The sequence below is a fragment of the Monodon monoceros genome, unplaced genomic scaffold (assembly GCF_005190385.1).
Source record: "Monodon monoceros isolate NGI ecotype Baffin Bay Population unplaced genomic scaffold, NGI_Narwhal_1 Super_Scaffold_21, whole genome shotgun sequence".
Taxonomy (NCBI): domain Eukaryota; kingdom Metazoa; phylum Chordata; class Mammalia; order Artiodactyla; family Monodontidae; genus Monodon; species Monodon monoceros.
Genome location: NW_021703778.1, coordinates 162079567 through 162099171, shown reverse-complemented (window position 1 = coordinate 162099171; position 19605 = coordinate 162079567). Strand labels below are relative to the sequence as shown.

General features: G+C 36.8%; 1 protein-coding gene across 5 annotated transcripts in view; it reads left to right on the top strand.

Moving 5' to 3' along the window:
• Window positions 1–604: 604 nt before the first annotated feature.
• TC2N (tandem C2 domains, nuclear) overlaps window positions 605–19605 on the top strand; it is a 65298-nt gene continuing 46297 nt past the window's right edge. For all 5 annotated transcript variants that reach the window (XR_003796018.1, XM_029239043.1, XM_029239040.1 and 2 more), the window contains exons 1-3: window positions 605–672; window positions 15959–16081; window positions 17431–17664. Coding sequence is in view for 4 of the 5 variants with exons in the window: in XM_029239043.1 (XP_029094876.1) it covers window positions 16015–16081; window positions 17431–17664 (301 nt within the window). In the remaining variant the exon portion in view is untranslated. The remainder of the gene's footprint in view (window positions 673–15958; window positions 16082–17430; window positions 17665–19605) is intronic.

Sequence of the window (19605 nt, the reverse complement as noted above, 5' to 3'; positions counted from 1 at the left end):
AGAGGGGATTCCAGCATAGAATGGGGGTGGGGCAGGTAGTGGATACCTTTGGGATTCCTTCCAACGTACCTGCTGCTAGCAAAGCAGTAGGAAATGTAAAGTCACAAAAGTGAAGAGTTGCGAGCTGATTCTCAAAGACTTTATAATTAGCATGTAAACCCTAAAGACCAGTAACACAACTAAGAAAAGTTTCTCTGCTTCCAAGAAGTTTCTCTGCGTGCAGAAATATCTTCTGGGAAGAGAAACTGCTCCTTCCTTCCCTATTCAAGGAGGTTCATCAGGTCACTTGCTTTCCCACTATACCCCTATCTTTTATCTCCCGTCTAATCCCGTGTGATCGCTCAACACACTCCAAACTCTGCCTGGCTTCATTTTATTCCTTTCCAGAGGGCGCACCCGAGAATTGCGGCTGGGAGAGGCGAGGAGCCAAGGGCGCAGGCGCTTGGCGCTCAGGTACACTGACGGGCGGCCCTTCCCCGTCCCGCCCCTCGGTTTGCGCCTCCCGACGGGCGGGGCGGACCTGGGGAGGGCGGGGCCGATCTGGCGGAGCGGACCTAGGGGGGCGGGGGGGAAACCTGGAGAGGGGGCGGGGCCTCGGGGCGCGGCCGAGCGAGGTGACCGGATCGCGGTTCCCGCGGGCGGCAACGCCAGAAGGCTCACTGCCTCGAGCAGGTAACAGGCCGCCTCAACGCTGTGTGAGGCGGCGGCTCCTCGAGAGCGGCGCGTGGAGACCCCGGGGACACGGGGCGGGAGAGAGCCGGGGGTCGGGGGGGCTCAGGTGTAGGGTCGCGGGTGCTTCCCCGGGCGAGCAGCGTGGCGCGGGCCTCGAGCGGCCGCTTGCCTGCCCTCCCGTTGGGACTCGTGGACGGCAGTAGCCTCGTCGCCCCCAGCCTCGCGGGGCCGAGTCTCCTCAGCGACGCCTGCTCTCCGGAGGCCTGAGGGAGGTTTGGGGCTCCTCGACAGCCGCGATATCCGAGGCCGGGAGGGCAGGGACTCGCTCTGTGGGAGCACGGTGGTCTGCAGGTCCGCTGGGTTCACCGGTCCGCTCGTTGGGACCCCCGGGCCGGACGGAGGGGAGACCCCAGCCCCGGCGGGGCCGGCCGCGCGCCGTGCTCCCCGCCCTGAGCGCGCGCTTGCGACCGCCGGACCCAGGTGGGCTCTGGCCTCTGGGTTAAGAGGAAAGCGAGCGCATTTCCTTTGCCTGGAGAGTCTGATGAGAACCGGTTAGCGGATGGTTTTTATCTGTGAAGTTTCTGAAAGTTTTTGAAGCGGCGAAGGGGTGGTAAACATCACTTTGTTTTGGTTTTTGCAAAACATGAATTCATCTACCCAGCTAGGTTTTTAGATTTGGTTTGTATCTCCTCCAATTTCTTTTTCCTTCTTCTTCCTTTACTGTGGTTTTCTTTAAATCAAGGAAGTACTGTGCATGAATCGTGGGTATGTCGCACACAGGTGGACGTGCAGGTATAGGCAAGATAGATGCCAAGCCAAAAACATTGATTCCTTTAGAGTGCTTAAAATACAGCATGTAAAAGGATCGCTTTCGTATTTAAAATATACTGATTCTCACTCCAGGTAGGCAGTTATTAGAGGTGTTTCCCCTGATTGATACTGTTATAAATAGCCTGGAAATATTGAATTAAAAGCAGCACCACCGCCTACTTACCAATTTAATATTTCGATATGGAACTTTATCATGGCTAAAAATTGCTCTTTCTGGAAGGAGAGATTTATATTGCTTGCCTTTGAGAGCTGGGATTCGAGGAGATTTGGTTTTTTATCATATATTTTGTATTTTATAGTTTTTGCTAATGACTTTGAGTGTCTTCATAAAAATTTGCTTTTTTTTTTAACTCTTGAAGAAGGAAGAATTTTAAGTTCCTCTTGTATTTTATTGGCTCCACTTGAGTTATAATTGTGTATTCACAAATAAAAACTAACAAATTGAGGGGCTAATGCAGGTTGAGAAAAAATGAGTTTGATTCTTGTAGGGCCTCTGGCTGAGCTGCCTAGTTGGCAGTTAGATATGTTGATAGCGGGATTTTCTGAATGTTGGAACCACCCATGGATTTGTGATAGTTAATCTTGTGAGAGTGGAAGAAAACTTTCCAGTAAGTAGAGTAAGAAGAGAGGAACACCAAGGATGGAAAACACCAGGACTTAAGGGACGGGTAGAGACAGCCAAGGAGACCAAGGCGGAACAAACATTCAGGAAAGAAGGAAGCAAACTAACAGACAGTGGTATCCTAGAAGCCGGGAGACGGAAGAGTTTTCATAAGGATAGAAATCTATTTTAGGGTCAAATGAGTCAGAGGAATCAGGAAGATTGGGGCTGATAAAGTGCCTATTGGTTTTGGTAGTTAGGAGTATGTCATTGAACTCAACAAACATAATCTAAGTAAAATGATAAGGATGGAAGCCAAATTTGAAGGACTTTGAGGAGTAAATAGAGGATGAAGAAATAAAGATAGCGTAGAATCCTTATTTTGAGACACAAAGATTTGAAGGAGGAGTGATAGGGAGGTAGAGTGATAGGGGAGTTTATAGTCAGATTGGAAAGAATATAAGGCCAATAGAATACTTTTATGTTAAAGTGCATCACCCAGCATGGGAAACTGACAGCAAGTTGCTGCGCATATTGACTAGAACTATAAGTGTTTAGTCTCCCCAATTCAAATTATGAACACTATTTTAGTGGTATTTTGGTCCTTTGGGTTCAGGTGATTTTATCAGTGTCAAAGTCACACGTTAACAAACTGTTGGATTGTATTTTCTCCTGAGTTCCAGTACTTATATACTTCCAGCCTACTTTTGTCATGTGATTTTTCTAGTGTGTATCTCAATGACTCTTCTAAAAATCTTATGTAGGTATCACACATTTTGGCTAAATCTGAATCCATGAGGCATACATCAGTTAGGGCCTTTGCTTCAATTATTATTATGCATTTAAAAGAAAATGCTCTTAGATGAAAATTTCTTTACGAGTTTCACTCCAGTCTTCATTGAGAGTTTAATTTTTGTTGTTGTTGTTCACGCAGTAGTTTTATGTGTATGTTCCTTAGGATATGAAAAGAATGGCTAAAAATGGAAAAGCAAACAATCAAGTGTTGATAAGGCTGTGGAACAACTGGAACTCTTGTACTCTGCTGGTAAAAGTGTAAATTGGTGGCAGTATGTACTAAAGTGAAACATACGAATAAATTATGCCCAGACTATACCTGAAAAAATTCTAGAAACTGCAAACTAAAGTAACAGAAGACAGATAAGTGGTTACCTGAGGGGGGCGGGGAGTGGCAAGGGAAAGAAAAGGGGGATGGATTCAAAGTGGGTATGACGAAACTTTTAGGGATGGTGGATGTATTCATTGGTATATTAGTTTTCTTGATTGTGAAGATGCTTTCACCACTGTATACATATGTCTGACTCATGTAATTGTACATTTTAAATATGAGCAATTCACTGTAAGTCAGTACCTCAATAAAGCTGTAAAAAAAAAAAGAGTAAGTAAAAATAGAGAGTAAAATGTGAATTCCCTGGCGGTCCAGTGGTTAGGACTCCATGCTTCCACTACAAGGGGCATGGGTTCGATCCCTGGTCTGGGAACTAAGATGCTGCACGGCTGAGGCCAAAACCAAAACCAAACTAAAACAAAATACAGAGTAGAAGAAGACATACCATTTAAGTGTATTTATTTCTTTTAAATATTATAGTTATCTCAGGATGATGGGGTTATTGATAATTTTAATTTTCTTCATATAGTTTTATATATTTTTCATATTTTCTACCATGACATGTATTTGCTTAATTTTTAATTTTTTTAAATTTATTTTTTTAACTTTTTATTTTATATTGGAGTATAGTTGATTAACAATATTGTGATAGTTTCAGAGTGATTCAGTTATACATGTATCTATTCTTATTCAAATTCTTTTCCCATTTAGGTTGTTACTGTGTTTGCTTAATTTTTAAGTGAAAAATTCATATGTGCAGAATAGTACTTTTGACACATCTACAGATTTAGAGAATACAAGTAAAATAAATGCCCGGTACCTATATCATGTGTTAGAAATAATACATAATATTTTTGAAGCCCTAATTGTATCTTTCTCCCTGATTGTGTCTTTCTCTTTCCATGTTCCTTGATTTTCTGTAGAGTTTTACTACATACATAGGTATTCATAAGTAATGTAGTGTTTAGTTTTGTTTATTCCATGGCTTTTTGGGTGCACAAATTATACTTATGAGATTCATCTGTGTTGCTGTGTTATAGTTCATTTGCTTTTTTTGCTATTCTGTTATATGATTTTACAGCTGTTTATCCATCCTCCTGTTAATGGATATTTAGGGTGTTTTCAGTCTTCTTTTTTTAAATTTAATTTTACTTTTTGCTATTGAAAGCTGTTTTGTTATTACTGTCCAATCTGTGTTTCTGTGTCCATTTGCAAGAATTTCCTGTGTTTATTGCCTAGGAGTAGAGTTGTGGATCTTCAGTTTTGCTAGATAACGCTGAATTGCTTTGTAAAGTGGTTGTACCAGTTTATACTCTCACAAGCAGCGTATTAAGTGTTCACTTTGTTCCCTTTCTCAACAACATTTGAGACATCTGTACATTTGTAATTATCTGAATTTTTTCCTTTTCAACAATCTGGTAGATGAGAAATGGTAGGGTTTAATTTACATTTCTTTAATTACTGATGATGTTGAACCTTTCATAGTCCCTATTCAGTGGGATGGCTGTTTATGTTTTTTGCCCGTTCTTAATTTTTTTGTCTTTTTTGAAATTGATTTCTAGAATATATATATATATATATAATTTTATTTATTTATTTCTGGGTGCTAATCCCTTGTCAATTATGCATGTGACAAATATCTTTTTCCCAGTAAGTAGCTTGTCTTTCACTTTCTTTACAGTGGTTTTTGATAGACCTATTCTGTAGTTTAATGTAGTTGAATATGTCAGCCTTTTCCTTATGGTTTGTCCTTTTGACATCTTGTTTAACAAATCTTTTCCTTCCCTGAGGTCATAAAGATATAGTCTGATATTTTCTTCTAAAAGCTTTAAAATGTTGCCTTTCATATTTGTGTCCTTAGTCCATGTGAAATTGATTTTTGTGTGGTGTGAAGTGGGGATCCAGTTTCATTTTTTTTTCCATATAGGTTGTCAGTTTTTCTCAGCATAGTTTATTGAATATTCTGTTTTTCCTCTCAGTAATCTCTAAGTATCATATGTCAAGTTTTCATACATATGTTCATATGTTTCTGGGCTGTTCTTTCTTTGGTCTCTTTGTGTATCCTTGCTGCAATCTTACTTTTACTTTAGTTGTAAAAGAGCCTCCATACCTAAGAGACAGGTCACCCACCCATGCTTCTTTTAAAACTCAAATTAAAGTTTAATTTTTTTCTAAAGTAAACTTTTCATCTTAGTATACAGGAGTATGTTATCGAAGTCTTAAATATCTACTGTATTCATCTGAGGTCACAAGTACTTCTAAAGCGACTTTATTGTGGATTATATCAGGCTGTCTTTAGTTTTTGCAAATCCTGTCCTAACTCACTAGAGTTAACTTCAACTTGAAAAGTAAATATTGGATTTGCACTTTTGGAATATAGTTAAGACATTTGGAAAAACCTTCACACTGAATATAGCTGTATTTAAAAAAAGAATAGCTGTATTAAAAAAATTTTTTAAGGTACTTAGGATTTAATATGTCAAAATCTAAGAGAAAGATGAAAATCTGAGAGACTATAGGAGCCCTTAAGTCTTATTTGCTTTGAGGGTATTTGCTAAACTAAGGGAACTTGATTGGATTTGAATAAGAATTTGGTAGATTTGTAGGACCGGAGGTATAATTAGAAGTCAGCCCAGGGCTCATTCAAGGTTAGCTAACAAGAGACTTTCTGCCCGTAATTCTGGGATCCCAAAGGTCTTCGATGTCGTGGAAAGGATGAAAACTCAACCTCCTTCAAGGATCTGCAAGGAAAATTGTCTTGAGGGCAAGTAAAGCAGAAGGGAAAAAAACCTGTCCTTGGGCAGTCGTAACTACCAGATCATGAGGGAAGTACACATCACCTTGGTGGTCTAAAAAAATTTCAAGATGTGAATTTTAAAAAATCTTTTTTTCTTTAGATATAATTCATATGCCATAAAATTCACCCTTGAGAGTGTATAATTCAGTGGGTTTTCATATGTTCACAAAGTTGTACAACCATCAGCACTGTCTAATTCCAGAACATTTTTATTACCCCCAGAAAAAAATCTTATACCCATTAACAGTCATTCCCCATTTCCCCTTTTTCCCTCAACCCCTGGCAAACTCTAATCTACTTTTGTCTGTATGATTTGCTTATTTTGGGCATTTCATATGAATGAAATCATACAATATGTCTTTTGTGTCTTATTTCACTTGGCATAATCTTTTCAAGGATTATTCATGTTTACCATGAATCAGTACTTCGTTCTTTTTAATGGCTGAATAATATTCCATTGTATGGTTAATATCACGTTTTGTTTTCCCATTCCTTAGTTGATGGTTATATCCACTTTTTGGCTATTACGAATAATGCTGCTCTGAACATTTGCATACAAGTTTTTTTTTTTTTTTGCATACAAGTTTTTGTATGGAAATGTATTTTCCATTTTCATAGAAAATATATTTTCATTCTCCATTTACCTACAAATGGAATCGCTGGGTCATGTGGTAATTCTTTGTTTGTTTTGAGGAGCTGCCAGACTGTTTTCCAAAGCAGCTACACCAGTTTTCATTCCTACCAGCAATGTATGAGGGTTCTAGTTTCTCCATCCTCATCAACATTTATTTTTGTCTGTCTTTTTGATTATAGCTGTCCTACTGTGTGTGGAGTGGTATCTCATTGAGGTTTTGATTTGTATTTCCCTAATAACTGATGCTGTTGAGCACCTTTTCGTGTCTTTATTGGCCAATTGTCTATTTTTTGGGGGGGGGAATGTCTGTTTGCATCCTTTGCTCATTTTTAAATTGGGTTATATGTCAAGGCATGAATTTAAAATGATATAGTAAACAAATGCAAATATTCTCTATAGTAGTACGCTTTCATCTTTGGCTTAAAAAAAGTCCTACCAGTAAAGTTTTGAGGTCAGTGGATAATTTTTCAAAGATAACCAAGTGCACGTGGAAATAAGACAACCTGAACAAGAATCAGCAGAAACAATAGACATTTAGAAGAAAACTTGCAAAGGCTTATGTATTGTAATTACTAGTTATTATTAAAATAACCATGATGGGCTCTATTTAAGTAAGTAAAAGGCACGTTTGAAAATATATGCAGGGAGCAGGAGTCTGAAAAGTGACAGAGGTACAAAGCTGGTTGAAAAGAGGAACTGAATGTAATTTCTATTAATGAAAAATGCAGTAATAAAAACTCAAAACTCATTTGTTAAGTTTAACCACAGATAAGGCAGTTAGGCAAACCCCAAGAGAGAATGAATTAACTGGAATATAGATCAGAATAAATCATTCAGAATACAGCTCAAAGATACAGAAATGGAAAATATAAAAGAGATTAAGATACATGAAAATTAGAATGATCAGAATGAGAAGTTATAGTGAGAACGTCTAGTAAGTGGAGTTCCTGAAAGAAAAGAAATAGAGAATGGGCAAAAGCAACATTTAAAGAGATAATGAATGAGAATTTTTTAATACTGGAAAATCTACCAGTACAGGTGGAAAGACACTAATCACAGATTGGTTATTCAGGTATACCACAATTTGTTTATTCACCTGTTGATGGACATTTGATAGTTTCTGGTTTTTGGCTTTTGCAAATGGAGTTGCTGTGAACACTAATGCACCAGTCTTTGTATGGACATAAGATTTCTTTTTTCTTGAGTAAATACCTAGGAATGAAATGTCTGGATCATAGGGTAGGTGTATGTTTAACTTAAACTACCAAACTATTTTATATTCCCACCAGTTGAATATGAGAGTTCTACTTGTTCTACATGCTTGTAAACACTTCGAATGGTCAGCCTTTGCAATTTCATCATTTCTAATAAGTGTGTAGTATTATCTCATTGTAGTTTTAATTTGCATTTCCTTAATGAATAATGGTTTTGAATATGTTTTTATGTACTTTTTTTGCCACTTGGAGAAGTGTCTGTTCAAATCCTTTTTAAATTGTGTTATTTTTCTTTTTATTATTGAGTTGTAATAGTTTGTTTATATTCTGGATATAAGCCCCTTATTGGATGTATGATTTGCACATATTTTCTCCCATACTCTAAGTTGTCTTTTCACTTTTTTTTTTTTAATTTAAAAAATTTTTTTAAATTCATTTTTTGGCTGCGTTGGGTCTTGGTTGCTGCGCGCGGGCTTTCTCTAGTTTCGGCGAGAGGGGCCTACTGTTTGTTGCGGTGCGCGGGCTTAGTTGCTCCACGGCATGTGGGATCTTCCCAGACCAGGGCTCAAATCCGTGTCCCTTGCATTGGCAGGCAGATTCTTAACCACTGCGCTACCAGGGAAGCCCGATGGTGTCTTTTGAAGCACAACATTTTTACTTTTGATTAAGTATAATATATCAACTTTTTCTTTTTTTTTAAATAAATTTATTTATTTTTGGCTGTTTTGGGTCTTCATTGCTGTGCACGGCTCATTGCTGTGCACGGGCTTTCTCTAGTTGTAGCGAGCGGAGGATCCTCTTCGTTGTGGTGCACGGGCTTCTTGCGGTGGCTTCTCTTGTTGCGGAGCATGGGCTCTAGGCGCATGGGCTTCAGTAGTTGCAGCATGCGGGCTCAGTAGTTGTGGCTCGTGGGCTTAGTTAGTTGCTCCGCAGTATGTGGGATCTTCCCGGACCAGGGCTCAAACCTGTGTCCCCTGCATTGGCAGGCGGATTCTCAACCACTGCACCACCAGGGAAGCCCTCAAATTTTTCTGTCATTGCTTGTGCTTTTGGTGTCTTATCTAAGAAATCATTGCCAAGTTCAAGAAGAATTACTCCTATGTTTTCTAATAGCAATTTTGTAGTTTTAGCTCTTACATATAGATTTGGATCAATTTTTACTTAGTTTTTGTGTACAGTGTGAGATAGTTGTTCAAATTCCTTTTTTTTTTTTGCATGTGGATATCAGTTGTCCCAGCACCCCTTGTTTGAAAAGACTATTTATTCTTTTCCCTTTAAAGTTTTTTGGCACCTTTGTAAAAATCAACTGACCATACATGTAAGGATTTATTTCTGGGTTCTCAGTTTTATTGCATTGACCTATATGTCTGTCCTTATGCTGATACCAGTCTTGATTACTGTAGCTTTGTAGTAAATTTTCAGGTCAGGAAGTATGACTTGCAACTTTGTTCTTCTTTTTCAAGATTGTTTTGGCTATTCTGTGTCTTTTGCATTTCCATGAGTTTTAGGATTACCTTTTCAGTTTCTGTAAAGGAGCTGGAAGGGATTTTTATATAGATTGTGTTGAATCTGTAGACCAGTTTGGGGAGTATTGACATCTTAACAATATTATGTCTTACAATCCATGATCATGGAGCGTCTTTTCATTTATTGATGTTTCCTTTTTTTTTTTTGAAGACTTTATTTTATTTTTTTAAATTTTCTTTATTTTTTTTGGCTCTGTTGGATCTTAGTTGCAGCACGTGGGATCTTCATTGAGGCATGCAGGATCTCTTTCATTGTAGTGTGTGGGCTCCTTGTTGCAGTGTGCGAGCTTCTCTCTAGTTGTTGTGTGTGGGTTTTCTCTCTCTAGTTGTGGCGCGTGGGCTCTGTAGTTGTGGCGCGTGGGTTCAGAGTACGTGGGCTCTGTAGTTTGCAGCACGTGGGCTCTCTAGTTGAGGTGTGTGAGTTCAGTAGTTGTGGTGTGTGGGCCCTGTGACATGTGGGATCGAACCCACATCACCTGCATTTGACTGGGGATCGAAGCTGCATCTCCTGCATTGGAAGGTGGATTCTTTACCACTGGACCACCGGGGAAGTCCCTATGGATGTCTTCTTTAATATCTTTTAGTAATGTTTTGTAGTTTTCAGTGTACAAGTCTTGCATTTCTTTTGTTAAAGTATTCTAGGTATGTTAGGGTTTTTTTTTTTTTGCCTGTTATTATGAATGGAATGGATTTCTTAATTTCATTTTTAGACTGTTCATTGTTAGTGTATAGAAACATAACTGTTGATCTTATATCCTGCTACTGTACTCAACTTGTGTATTACTTCTAGTAGGTTTTTAGTGTATTCCTTTGACTCTTTTTATTTACAAGACCATGTTGATCTGTAAATAGAGTTTTACACCTTCATTTCCAATATGAATGCCTTTTATATCTTTCTAGCCTAGTTGCCCTGGCTAGAATATCTATTACAGTGTTGAACAGAAGTGGTGAGAGTGGATCCTTATCTTTTGCCTGGGTTGAGAGGGAAAGCATTTAGTCTTTTAGCAATTACTATGATGTTAGCAGTAGATTTTTCATAGATGCTCTTGATTATGTTGAGAATATTCTCTTCTATTCCTAGTTTGCTCAGCTTTTTAAAATCATGAATGAGTGTTGGATTTTCATATCTTTTTTTGGTATCTATTGAGATGATCATGTAGTTTTTGTCCCTTATTCTACAATATAATGTATTATGTGAATTGATTTTCAGATGTTAAACCAATGTTGCAATCCTGGGATAAATCTCTCTTGTTTATGATACATAATTCTTTTTATAATTTGCTAGATTCAGTTTGCTAGTATTTTGTTGAGGATTTTTGTGTCTATATTCATGAAGAGTATTCATCTTTTTACTTTTAACTTATTTGTGTCTTTATATTTAAAGTATGTTTAAGTAGCATATACTTGGGTCATGCTTTTTTTAATCCAATCTAACAATCTCTAACTTTTAATTGGCATACGTAGAGCATTCACACTTAGTGTGGTTATTGATATGGTTAGGTTTAAATCAATCTTGCTTTTTTTCTGTTCATCCCATCTGTTCTTTGTTTACCCTTTCTTCTTTTTATGCTTTTATATCAATTGAGTATTTTAGGGGTATGATTCCATTTGATCTCCTTTGTTGGCTTATTAATTGCACCTCTGTTTTCTTACTTTATTGGTTACTATAGAGTTTATAGTACATATTTTTAACTTCCCACAGTCTGCCTTCAAATGGTGTTACATATACCACATCACATCTTCTACACGGACCTTACAATAGAATACTCTATTCTTCCCTGCTGGCCTTTGTGCTGTTGTTGTCATGCATTTTACTTTTACATATGTTATAAACCCCACATCACCATGTTATTATTTTTGTCTAAGCATCAATAATCTTTTATAATAAATCGTACGTATTTATCTGTGGTACTCTCAATTCTTTGTGTGTGGGTTTATATTTCATCTGGTATTATTCTTCTACCTGAAGGATGTCCTTGAACACTTCTTGTAGTATGGATCTGCTGGTGGTGCGTTCATTCAATTTTTTATGTCCAAAAAACTTTTTGTCACTTCCTTTTTTGAAAGATTTTCTTTAGGTATCAAATTAGATGTTGATAGTTTTTTGTTTTTTCCTTTCAATACTTTAAAGATTTTTGCTCCACTGTTTCCTTACTTGTATTGTTCCTAATGATAACTATGTTCCTGTGTATATAACATGTCTTTTTTTTCCAGCTGCCTTTAAGATTTCCTCTTCATCACCAGTTTTGAGCCATGTTAATATGATGTGCCTTGGCATGGTTTTCTTCATACTTCTTGAGCTTAGTGTTTGTTGTTTCTTAGACCTGAGTTTTGTAGGTATCATATTTGGAAAATTTTAGTAGTATTTTTTCTGCCTCTCCCCATCTTCATGAATTTCAATTACATGTATATTAGGCTGCTTGAAATTGCCCCATGGGTCACAGATGCTCTTTTCATTTTGTTTTTATCCTTTTTTTCTCTCTGTATTTCATTTTGGGTCTCTTATTACTGTACTTTATTGTTTCTTTTGCAATATCTAATCTGCTATTAATCCCATCCAGTGTATTTTCCATCTCAGGCATTATAGTTTTCATCTTTAGAAGTTGGGTTTGCATCTTTTTTTGTATCTTCCATGTTTCTATTTAACTTTTTGAACATATAGAATGACTTATAACTATTTTGATGTCCTTAACTGTTCATTTCATTGCTGTGTTGGTTCCAGTAGATTGATTTTTCTCCTCATAATTTTTTTCCCCTTCTTTGAATGTCTGGTAATTTTTTATTGGCTGCTACCAGACAATGTAAATTTTACCTTGCATGCTATATATTTTTAGATTTCTGTAATTGTTTTTTGCTTTGGGACATAGTTAAGTTTCTTAGAAATAGTTTGATCCTTTTGAGTCTTGATTTTAAGATTTGTTAGGTCAGACTAGTCTTTAGTTTAGGGCTATTTATTCCCCACCACTGAAGCAAGACTCTCTGAGTCCTCTCCTCAGTATCCTGTGTGAGGTTTTTCCAGTTTTGTTGGTGGGGACAGGCATTATTACTGACCTTGGTGAGTGTTGTTATGGTCTTTTAAACTTTTCTGGTGGTCTTCCCCCAGTCTTGTGTAGTTTTCTTGCATGCATTCTCTGATCAACGCTGCTGAATATTTAAGTGGGACCCTCTACTGATGTCTGTGCTTCTCTCTGTGTACACATCTCTACTCTCCAGTAATCTGTACAAACCCTAGCTCCCTTATTCTTATTTTTATATAAACTTGCTTCCTTTTCTGCATCCCTCTCCCATCTTCTCCAATTCATTTTGGATGACTCAAGGCTGTCAGCTTTGAAAACTTTACCCCCAGAAGTAGTAATCATTTTTAACCAGTCCTCTCACATTCCCCTCATGATTAATGTTAAGTATTTGCAGGCTTACTGGGGTCAGAAATGTTGTTTGATGAGTATGTTAGGAGTTTTTATATAAGCTAGTTATTATACTTTGTTTCCTTATCTATCAACTACATATTTGCTGAGTTCCTGCTAAATTCCCAGCATCATACAACGTTCTGAGTTTTAAGTAGAAAGTGAGTACAACATTCTTTCTGAAAAGTTTTTGTTCTAGTAGGGGAGATAGAACAGGTGTCATGAAATGTCATGAAAAATGTAAAACTTCTTTTTTTTTTTAATTCACTAGATGTTTAAAGATGAGAGAAATTAGTATGATCTGGGTGGTCAGGGAATGCATCCTCTAAACAGACTGAAAAGGGCCTTTGAAAAATTTAAAAAACCCCAGAAATCAGTTACAAGGTATAATGGAAGAAAAAGTACCATTTAGCCAAACAAATGTCATAGGCATACAATAAACAAGAAAAGTTCAAAATTTATGAGGAAAATTGTAAAAAAGAAAACTCCTAAAGATACAAACATAAACTTGACTTGAACAAATATTCTGAATAGGAAGACTCAACATCCTAAAGATATCAGGTTTTTCTAAAATAATTTATAAATGTAACATGATCCCAATAAAAATGTCATCAGATATTTTTCCTCCTAGGTCTGGACAGATTATAAAGTTTATTTGTAGGAACAGATAAGCAAGCATAGCTAGAAGAACTTTGAAATTGAAGAACAGTAAGGATGGGAGGCTAGCCCTGCTAGATAATGAAACATATTATAAGCCATAATAACTTTTAAAATGTGGCATTGGTTCAGGAATACAGATCAACTGAATAGAAGATATAAAACCAAAACCCAGTGGCAGGACTTTCCTGGTGGTGCAGTGATTAAGAATCCGCCTGCCAATGCAGGGTACAGGGGTTTGATCCCTGGTCCCAGAAGATTCCACATGCTGCGGAGCAACTAAGCCTGTGTGCCACAACTACTGAGCCCATGCACCACAACTACTGCAGCTCACGCGCCTAGAGCCCGTGCCCCACAAGAGAAGCCACTGCAATGAGAAGTATGCACACCACAATGAAGAGTAGCCCCCAATTGCCGCAACTAGAGAAAGCCCGAGCACAGCAACGAAGATCCAACACAGCCAAAAATAAAATAAATGAATGAATTAATTAAAAACCAAAAACCAAAACCCAATGGCATGTAGAAATTTAGTCTATAATAAAAGCAGCATCCTAAAATCAATGAAAAAAAAGGAATTTTTAATAAGTGGTGTTTGTGATACTGGGATAGTCAATTGAGAAAAGCTAGGATTGGATTCACTTCTCATACTGTACCAGGATGTACAGTATTCACACACTTATATATGTATGTATATGTGTATATATGCATATTTGTATATACAGTACACACTCCCCCTCCTTTTTTGCATAGCAGAAAACACCATCATCAGAGTAAATCAATTTCACTAGTAAATCAAAGTGAAAAGAGGACGACAAACTGGAATAATGTTTGCCGCTTCCATTATGGACATTGCATTAATCTCTCAAATTTATGAAAATCCTCTAAAACTGAGGAAGAAAAGGACCAATAAGTTTATAGAGAGATGGGCAAGAGATAATGAACAGTGAGTTCATAGAGACAATACATATTAGCCTTTATATGAAAAGGTGCCCAACCTGATTTATAATAAGAGGTGCAAATTAAAACAGCACAAGATATAATTCCTTTCCTATCATATTGGCAAAAGTCCAGCATTTTGACAAATATTCTCTTGGTGATAGATACAGGTACTCTCATACACTGCTACTGGGAATGCAGAATGGTACAACTTTAGAGAGAAATTTAGCAGTATTAAACAAAATTACACATATATTTACCTTTTGACCCAGTAGTCCTATCTCTAAGAATCTGTCTTACAGATATATACTGGGAAATATCTGAAAATATGTGTGTACAAAGTTACTGTGTCACTATTTCTAACAGCAAAAGACTGGAAACAGTCCAAATTTTGATCTTGATTTGCAGAAAACAGCTATAAAAAATATTTCACCATAGGGGAAATTTGAACATTGGGTAGTTGATTATCTTAAACTTTTTAGATGTGATGATGTTATTATGGTTATGTTAAAAGAGAGTACCTTTTAGAAATACTTGACATGTTACAACCCATTACAGTTACTGTTTATTTTGATGCTCAAATTGATCCATGTTTAGCCAGTAGAACCCTTTGGAGTTAGCTCTTGAGTCCTTCAGCCACATCTTTTAGAGATAATTACTTAAAATATTTATGAGTGAGATTATATGATTGGAATATTTTTCAAGATAATCTGAAGGACAGGGTTAGTAGAGAGATAAAGACGAATTAAGATTTGCCTTGAGTTGATCATTGTTTAGGTGGTGGGGGTTTTGTTATACTATTCTATCTTCTTTTGTATGCATTTGAAATTTCCCATGAAAAATGTACAGGTAGTAGGCATAAATGAAAAGAGTGCATTTGGAACAAAGTCATTGAAGCCAAGGTAGGCAATTGGCTTCTTATACAATTTTATGTTCCTGGTAAATTTAAAACAGACTCTCTTTATTTCCACTATATCTTATTTGTGGTTTAGTTAGCTGGCGTGTGTGTGTGCGTGTGTGTGCGCGTGTGTGTGAAAGAGACAGAGAGACAGAGAAAGAGAGTTTAGAGAGAGACAGAGAAAGAGAGTTTAAGATAGATTTTTCTGTTAGTGTAATTCTCAGTATTAAACTAACTCAAAAAATATGAAGTTGTTTGTTTATTGGCCCTCATTCATTATAGGGCCTTTGGATTACCAAAAGAATCAATTTGGAGGAAGTGAACATTTTCTCACACTTTCTATGAGTGTCATATTTTCTTGCAAGTTTTATTTGGACATTGATTTAGATATATCAGTCGAAAAAGAAAATGGAGAGTGGAATTTTTTTCAGATTTAACATTAAGATTGTTCATTTAGTAATTTTTAAGCATGTCATTTTAATAGCTTATAAGGAGCCTAGGTTATATAAAATTGCATAAAGGAACAAAAATCTATTTTGCTCTAAACATTTTTGCTTTGGAGCCCTCATTATGTCTTAGAAAGACAGATTATGTGATTTATTTAATGATATCTAATGACATTAAGCATGATCATGTTAACTTGTTTTCTGTTCTACCAACAGATTAATATTAAAATTGGAAATTTGTATCTTTTGCCGGATATTGGAGATTGAATGTAATGGCAACAGAATTTATAAAGAGTTGCTGTAGAGGATGTTTCTATGGTGGAACGGAAAAGCACAACTGTGAGTTTTGCTTTGTTTTGATTTCAACATTTATTTAATGTCTTCTTTATTTGTGACATTTTGTGATATAAATGTAAATGAGACATGTTTCCTAACTTCACGGGGGAGGCAGAAACATAAATGTAAGGCACACTAGCTCAGTATGAAAGTACCTTGGAGCATAGGGGAGAGAGAGATGAATTCAACTCAGGAGACACTCTAGGACATCACCACAAAGAAGATGATCCGTGGTATGGAAGTCTGAAGAGGATTTTAGCAAGCTGAGTGGGAAGAAGGGAGTAAGAGAAGGTGAGGATTAGACATGGATATTACAGGTGGATGAAATAGTATGGGCAAAAGTAGGGAAGTGTTTGGGGGATAACATACTCTGGCAAATGTTTTAATTTAAATACAGAGAATTTCCAATTTACGAACAATGCATTAAAAAGTGCCTTTCATGAATGAATGAACGACCAATAGAGAAGAGACCTGTAACTATCAAGACCCACATTTATCAAGGACTCCTGGAGATTTCGCTTTCTATTGCATGGTTTCCTCAACTCTTCAAGGTTATGACTGGAACTTTATTTTTCTCTGGCTCTTTCTTATATTTCTTTGTCTAAAGCATAGCTTCTTAGTATGTTTTTGAGTATGAAGGCTTCTTTTTTGCAATAAAAGATTTCATAAATTCCAACACAATAGTAATTGTACTTCCATTCAGTCTGTAGACGGTACTAACTGTACATGAAGGTTAGCTCTAGGTGTCCCTTACCTCCCCATCCTAAGTCACACAGCTAAGGAGTCACGTATCTCTCAAGATAATGGACAAAATAGGTCATAGAAGCTAGTACAGGGAGAGTCGATATTATTCTAGGGTCAAAGTACATTTTATTTTGTGGTTTGGTAAAGATTTTGGTAAAGACTTCGAGACCTTTAGCTTCTTTTCAAAGTAACTTTTGGTATTTAAGACTGAAATTAACCGCTAGTATTGACAACAAGAATTGTTTTGTTGACAGTATTTTTATTTAAATGACTAGATTATTACTTATTTGAACGCACTGTAGAATTAATTACAGAATAAAGTTGTTTTCCATCTATGAGCTCTTTTGTGGAAATGAGACTCTTTAAAAACTGCTTTTACCATTATGATAAGTTAATATACTTTGGCAGTAGTATATTAACTTCTCAAATATTGGCTAGACAAAATTAATGTAGATTCCAGAGTGCTTGATAGGACCCACGAGTAGTTTATGTATCAGCAGTTTCTTTTAAAATGATTAAATAAGTACCAAAGCATGTTAGGTTTAGATTATTATATATAAATCTACATACATATTTGTGATTTTTTTTCTCTTTTCTCTTCTACGCAGTATCTGTGGAAAGAGACTTCAAAGCAGCAGTATCAAATAGTCAAAATACTGCTATCTGTATACCTCCATTGACGTCCGTTTCTGTAAAGCCTCAGGTTGGCTGTACTGAGGATTATTTACTTTCCAAATTACCATCTGATGGCAAAGAAGTACCATTTGTGGTGCCCAGGTTTAAGTTATCTTATATTCAGCCCAGGATGCAAGGAACGCCTTCACATTTGGAAGAACTTGAAGGTAAACAGTAAAATGGCAGGATTTAAAAATCAACCTGCAGCATTTAAATGCTGTTATTGCTGTTATTTTGCTCTTTTACATATGTAAAGATATAAAATATCTTTTATGTACAAATTTTACATTTCATTTTTTATATGTTCTGCTCTTTCTGTAGAGGAACTTACTGTACAGTGTTTTTGAAGTCCATTATGAAATCTGATCACAATCAACATTTGTGTGTAGATTTGGCCTTTTTAATGGAATAATATAATTGTAATATGTCAGTTATTCTTCACACATCTAGAAAGAAAAAAATAGAGGAATTATTCTGTTTTAGATCAGTAAATACAGGAAATAGTCTTATTATTTTCTAAAATTTAGTGTAAAGAGAAATAAGGAAGCAATGAAGTATTCTTTCTTCCTTCCCTTCTTTCTTTATTATTATACTTCTCAGTCTAAATACACTTCCCAGCCTAAACAGCCACTTGAATGAGGTAGATTCATTGGCTGAATTTTGGCTGATGTTGTAGAGGCCAATGAACTAAGGAAGATAAAAGGGAACAACATGTAACTCTTGTATTTTAGAAATATTTCATTTTAGTTCATTGAAACACTGTCATTCACAATGATTTATTCCCTGAAAAATTTCAAACATACAGAATAGTTGAAAGAACTTAATGGTGAATGCCTGTATATCCACCACATAGATTCTGTCATTGACATTTTACTATTATACTTTATCACATACCTATCTATCCATTTCTCTAACCATTATTAATCCTTTTGGGGGTAAGGGGAGAATGCATTTCACAGTAAATTGCAGACATCAGTACACTTCCCTCTAAATACTTAAGCATATATATCATTTACTAAAGTTCAATTGTCTACAGTTTTCTTCTTTTGACATAAACTTTAAACACAATGAACTGCCCAAATTTTAAGCGTGTATTTGTTGAGCTTTGACAAAGGGATATACCAATGTAATCCAAACTCCTATCAAGATCTACAGTATTTCTCTAAATATTTTTCCTGCCCCATCCTTTCTTCTTCTGGGATACCAATTACACATATGTTGGACCTTTTGATATGGTCTTATGTGTCTGTGAGGCTTCTTTTTTTTCCACCTTTTTTGCTCCTCTCTATTCTTATTTTTATTTTTTTGTATAAGACTTTTAATTTATTGGTCTTTTTGGGGAATTTGATGCATCACCAGTGTATTACAACTGAGCCATTAATCTTGTAGCTTCATCAACATTAACTGGTTCATTTTCATGATACTGCTGAGGAGTCAGCTGTTTCTGCAGAGGTTCAAGGGAAAGGCCTTTTGAGAAGCTGCAAGTTCTTTTGTATATCTACAGAAGCTTTATTCACTCTGTTAACTTTTTCTTTTCTTTTCTTTTTAAAGATTTATTTATTCATTTTATATTTTTTAATTTTTGCTACGTTGGGTCTTCATTGCAGTGCGTGGGCTTTCTCTAGTTGTGGCACGTGGGGGCTACTCTTCACTGTGGTGCACGGGCCTCTCACTGTGGTGGCTTCTCTTGTTGCAGAGCACGGGCTGTAGGTGCACGGGCTTCAATAGTTGTGGCACGTGGGCTCAGTAGTTGTGGCTTGCGGGCTCTAGAGCACAGGCTCAGTAGTTGTGGTGCACAGGCTTAGTTTCTTCGCGGCATGTGGGATCTTCCCAGACCAGGGCTCGAACCCATGTCCCCTGCATTGGCAGGTGGATTCTTAACCATGGCGCCACCAGGGAAGTCCTGTTAACTTTTTCATCACTCACAATGTTTATCTTCTTAAGATTAGTGGTAACTGGTTTTGCTTTAGTTTCAACCTTTTAAGCTTTTTGGCTGGCTATGTGGAATACATTCGTGGACTTCTGCCCTTAGTTTGTTCTTGGCCATTGTCTCTGATACCCTCATGCAGCTGCTCAAGTTCCCGGTGACGCCATCTGCATGCCTCTCC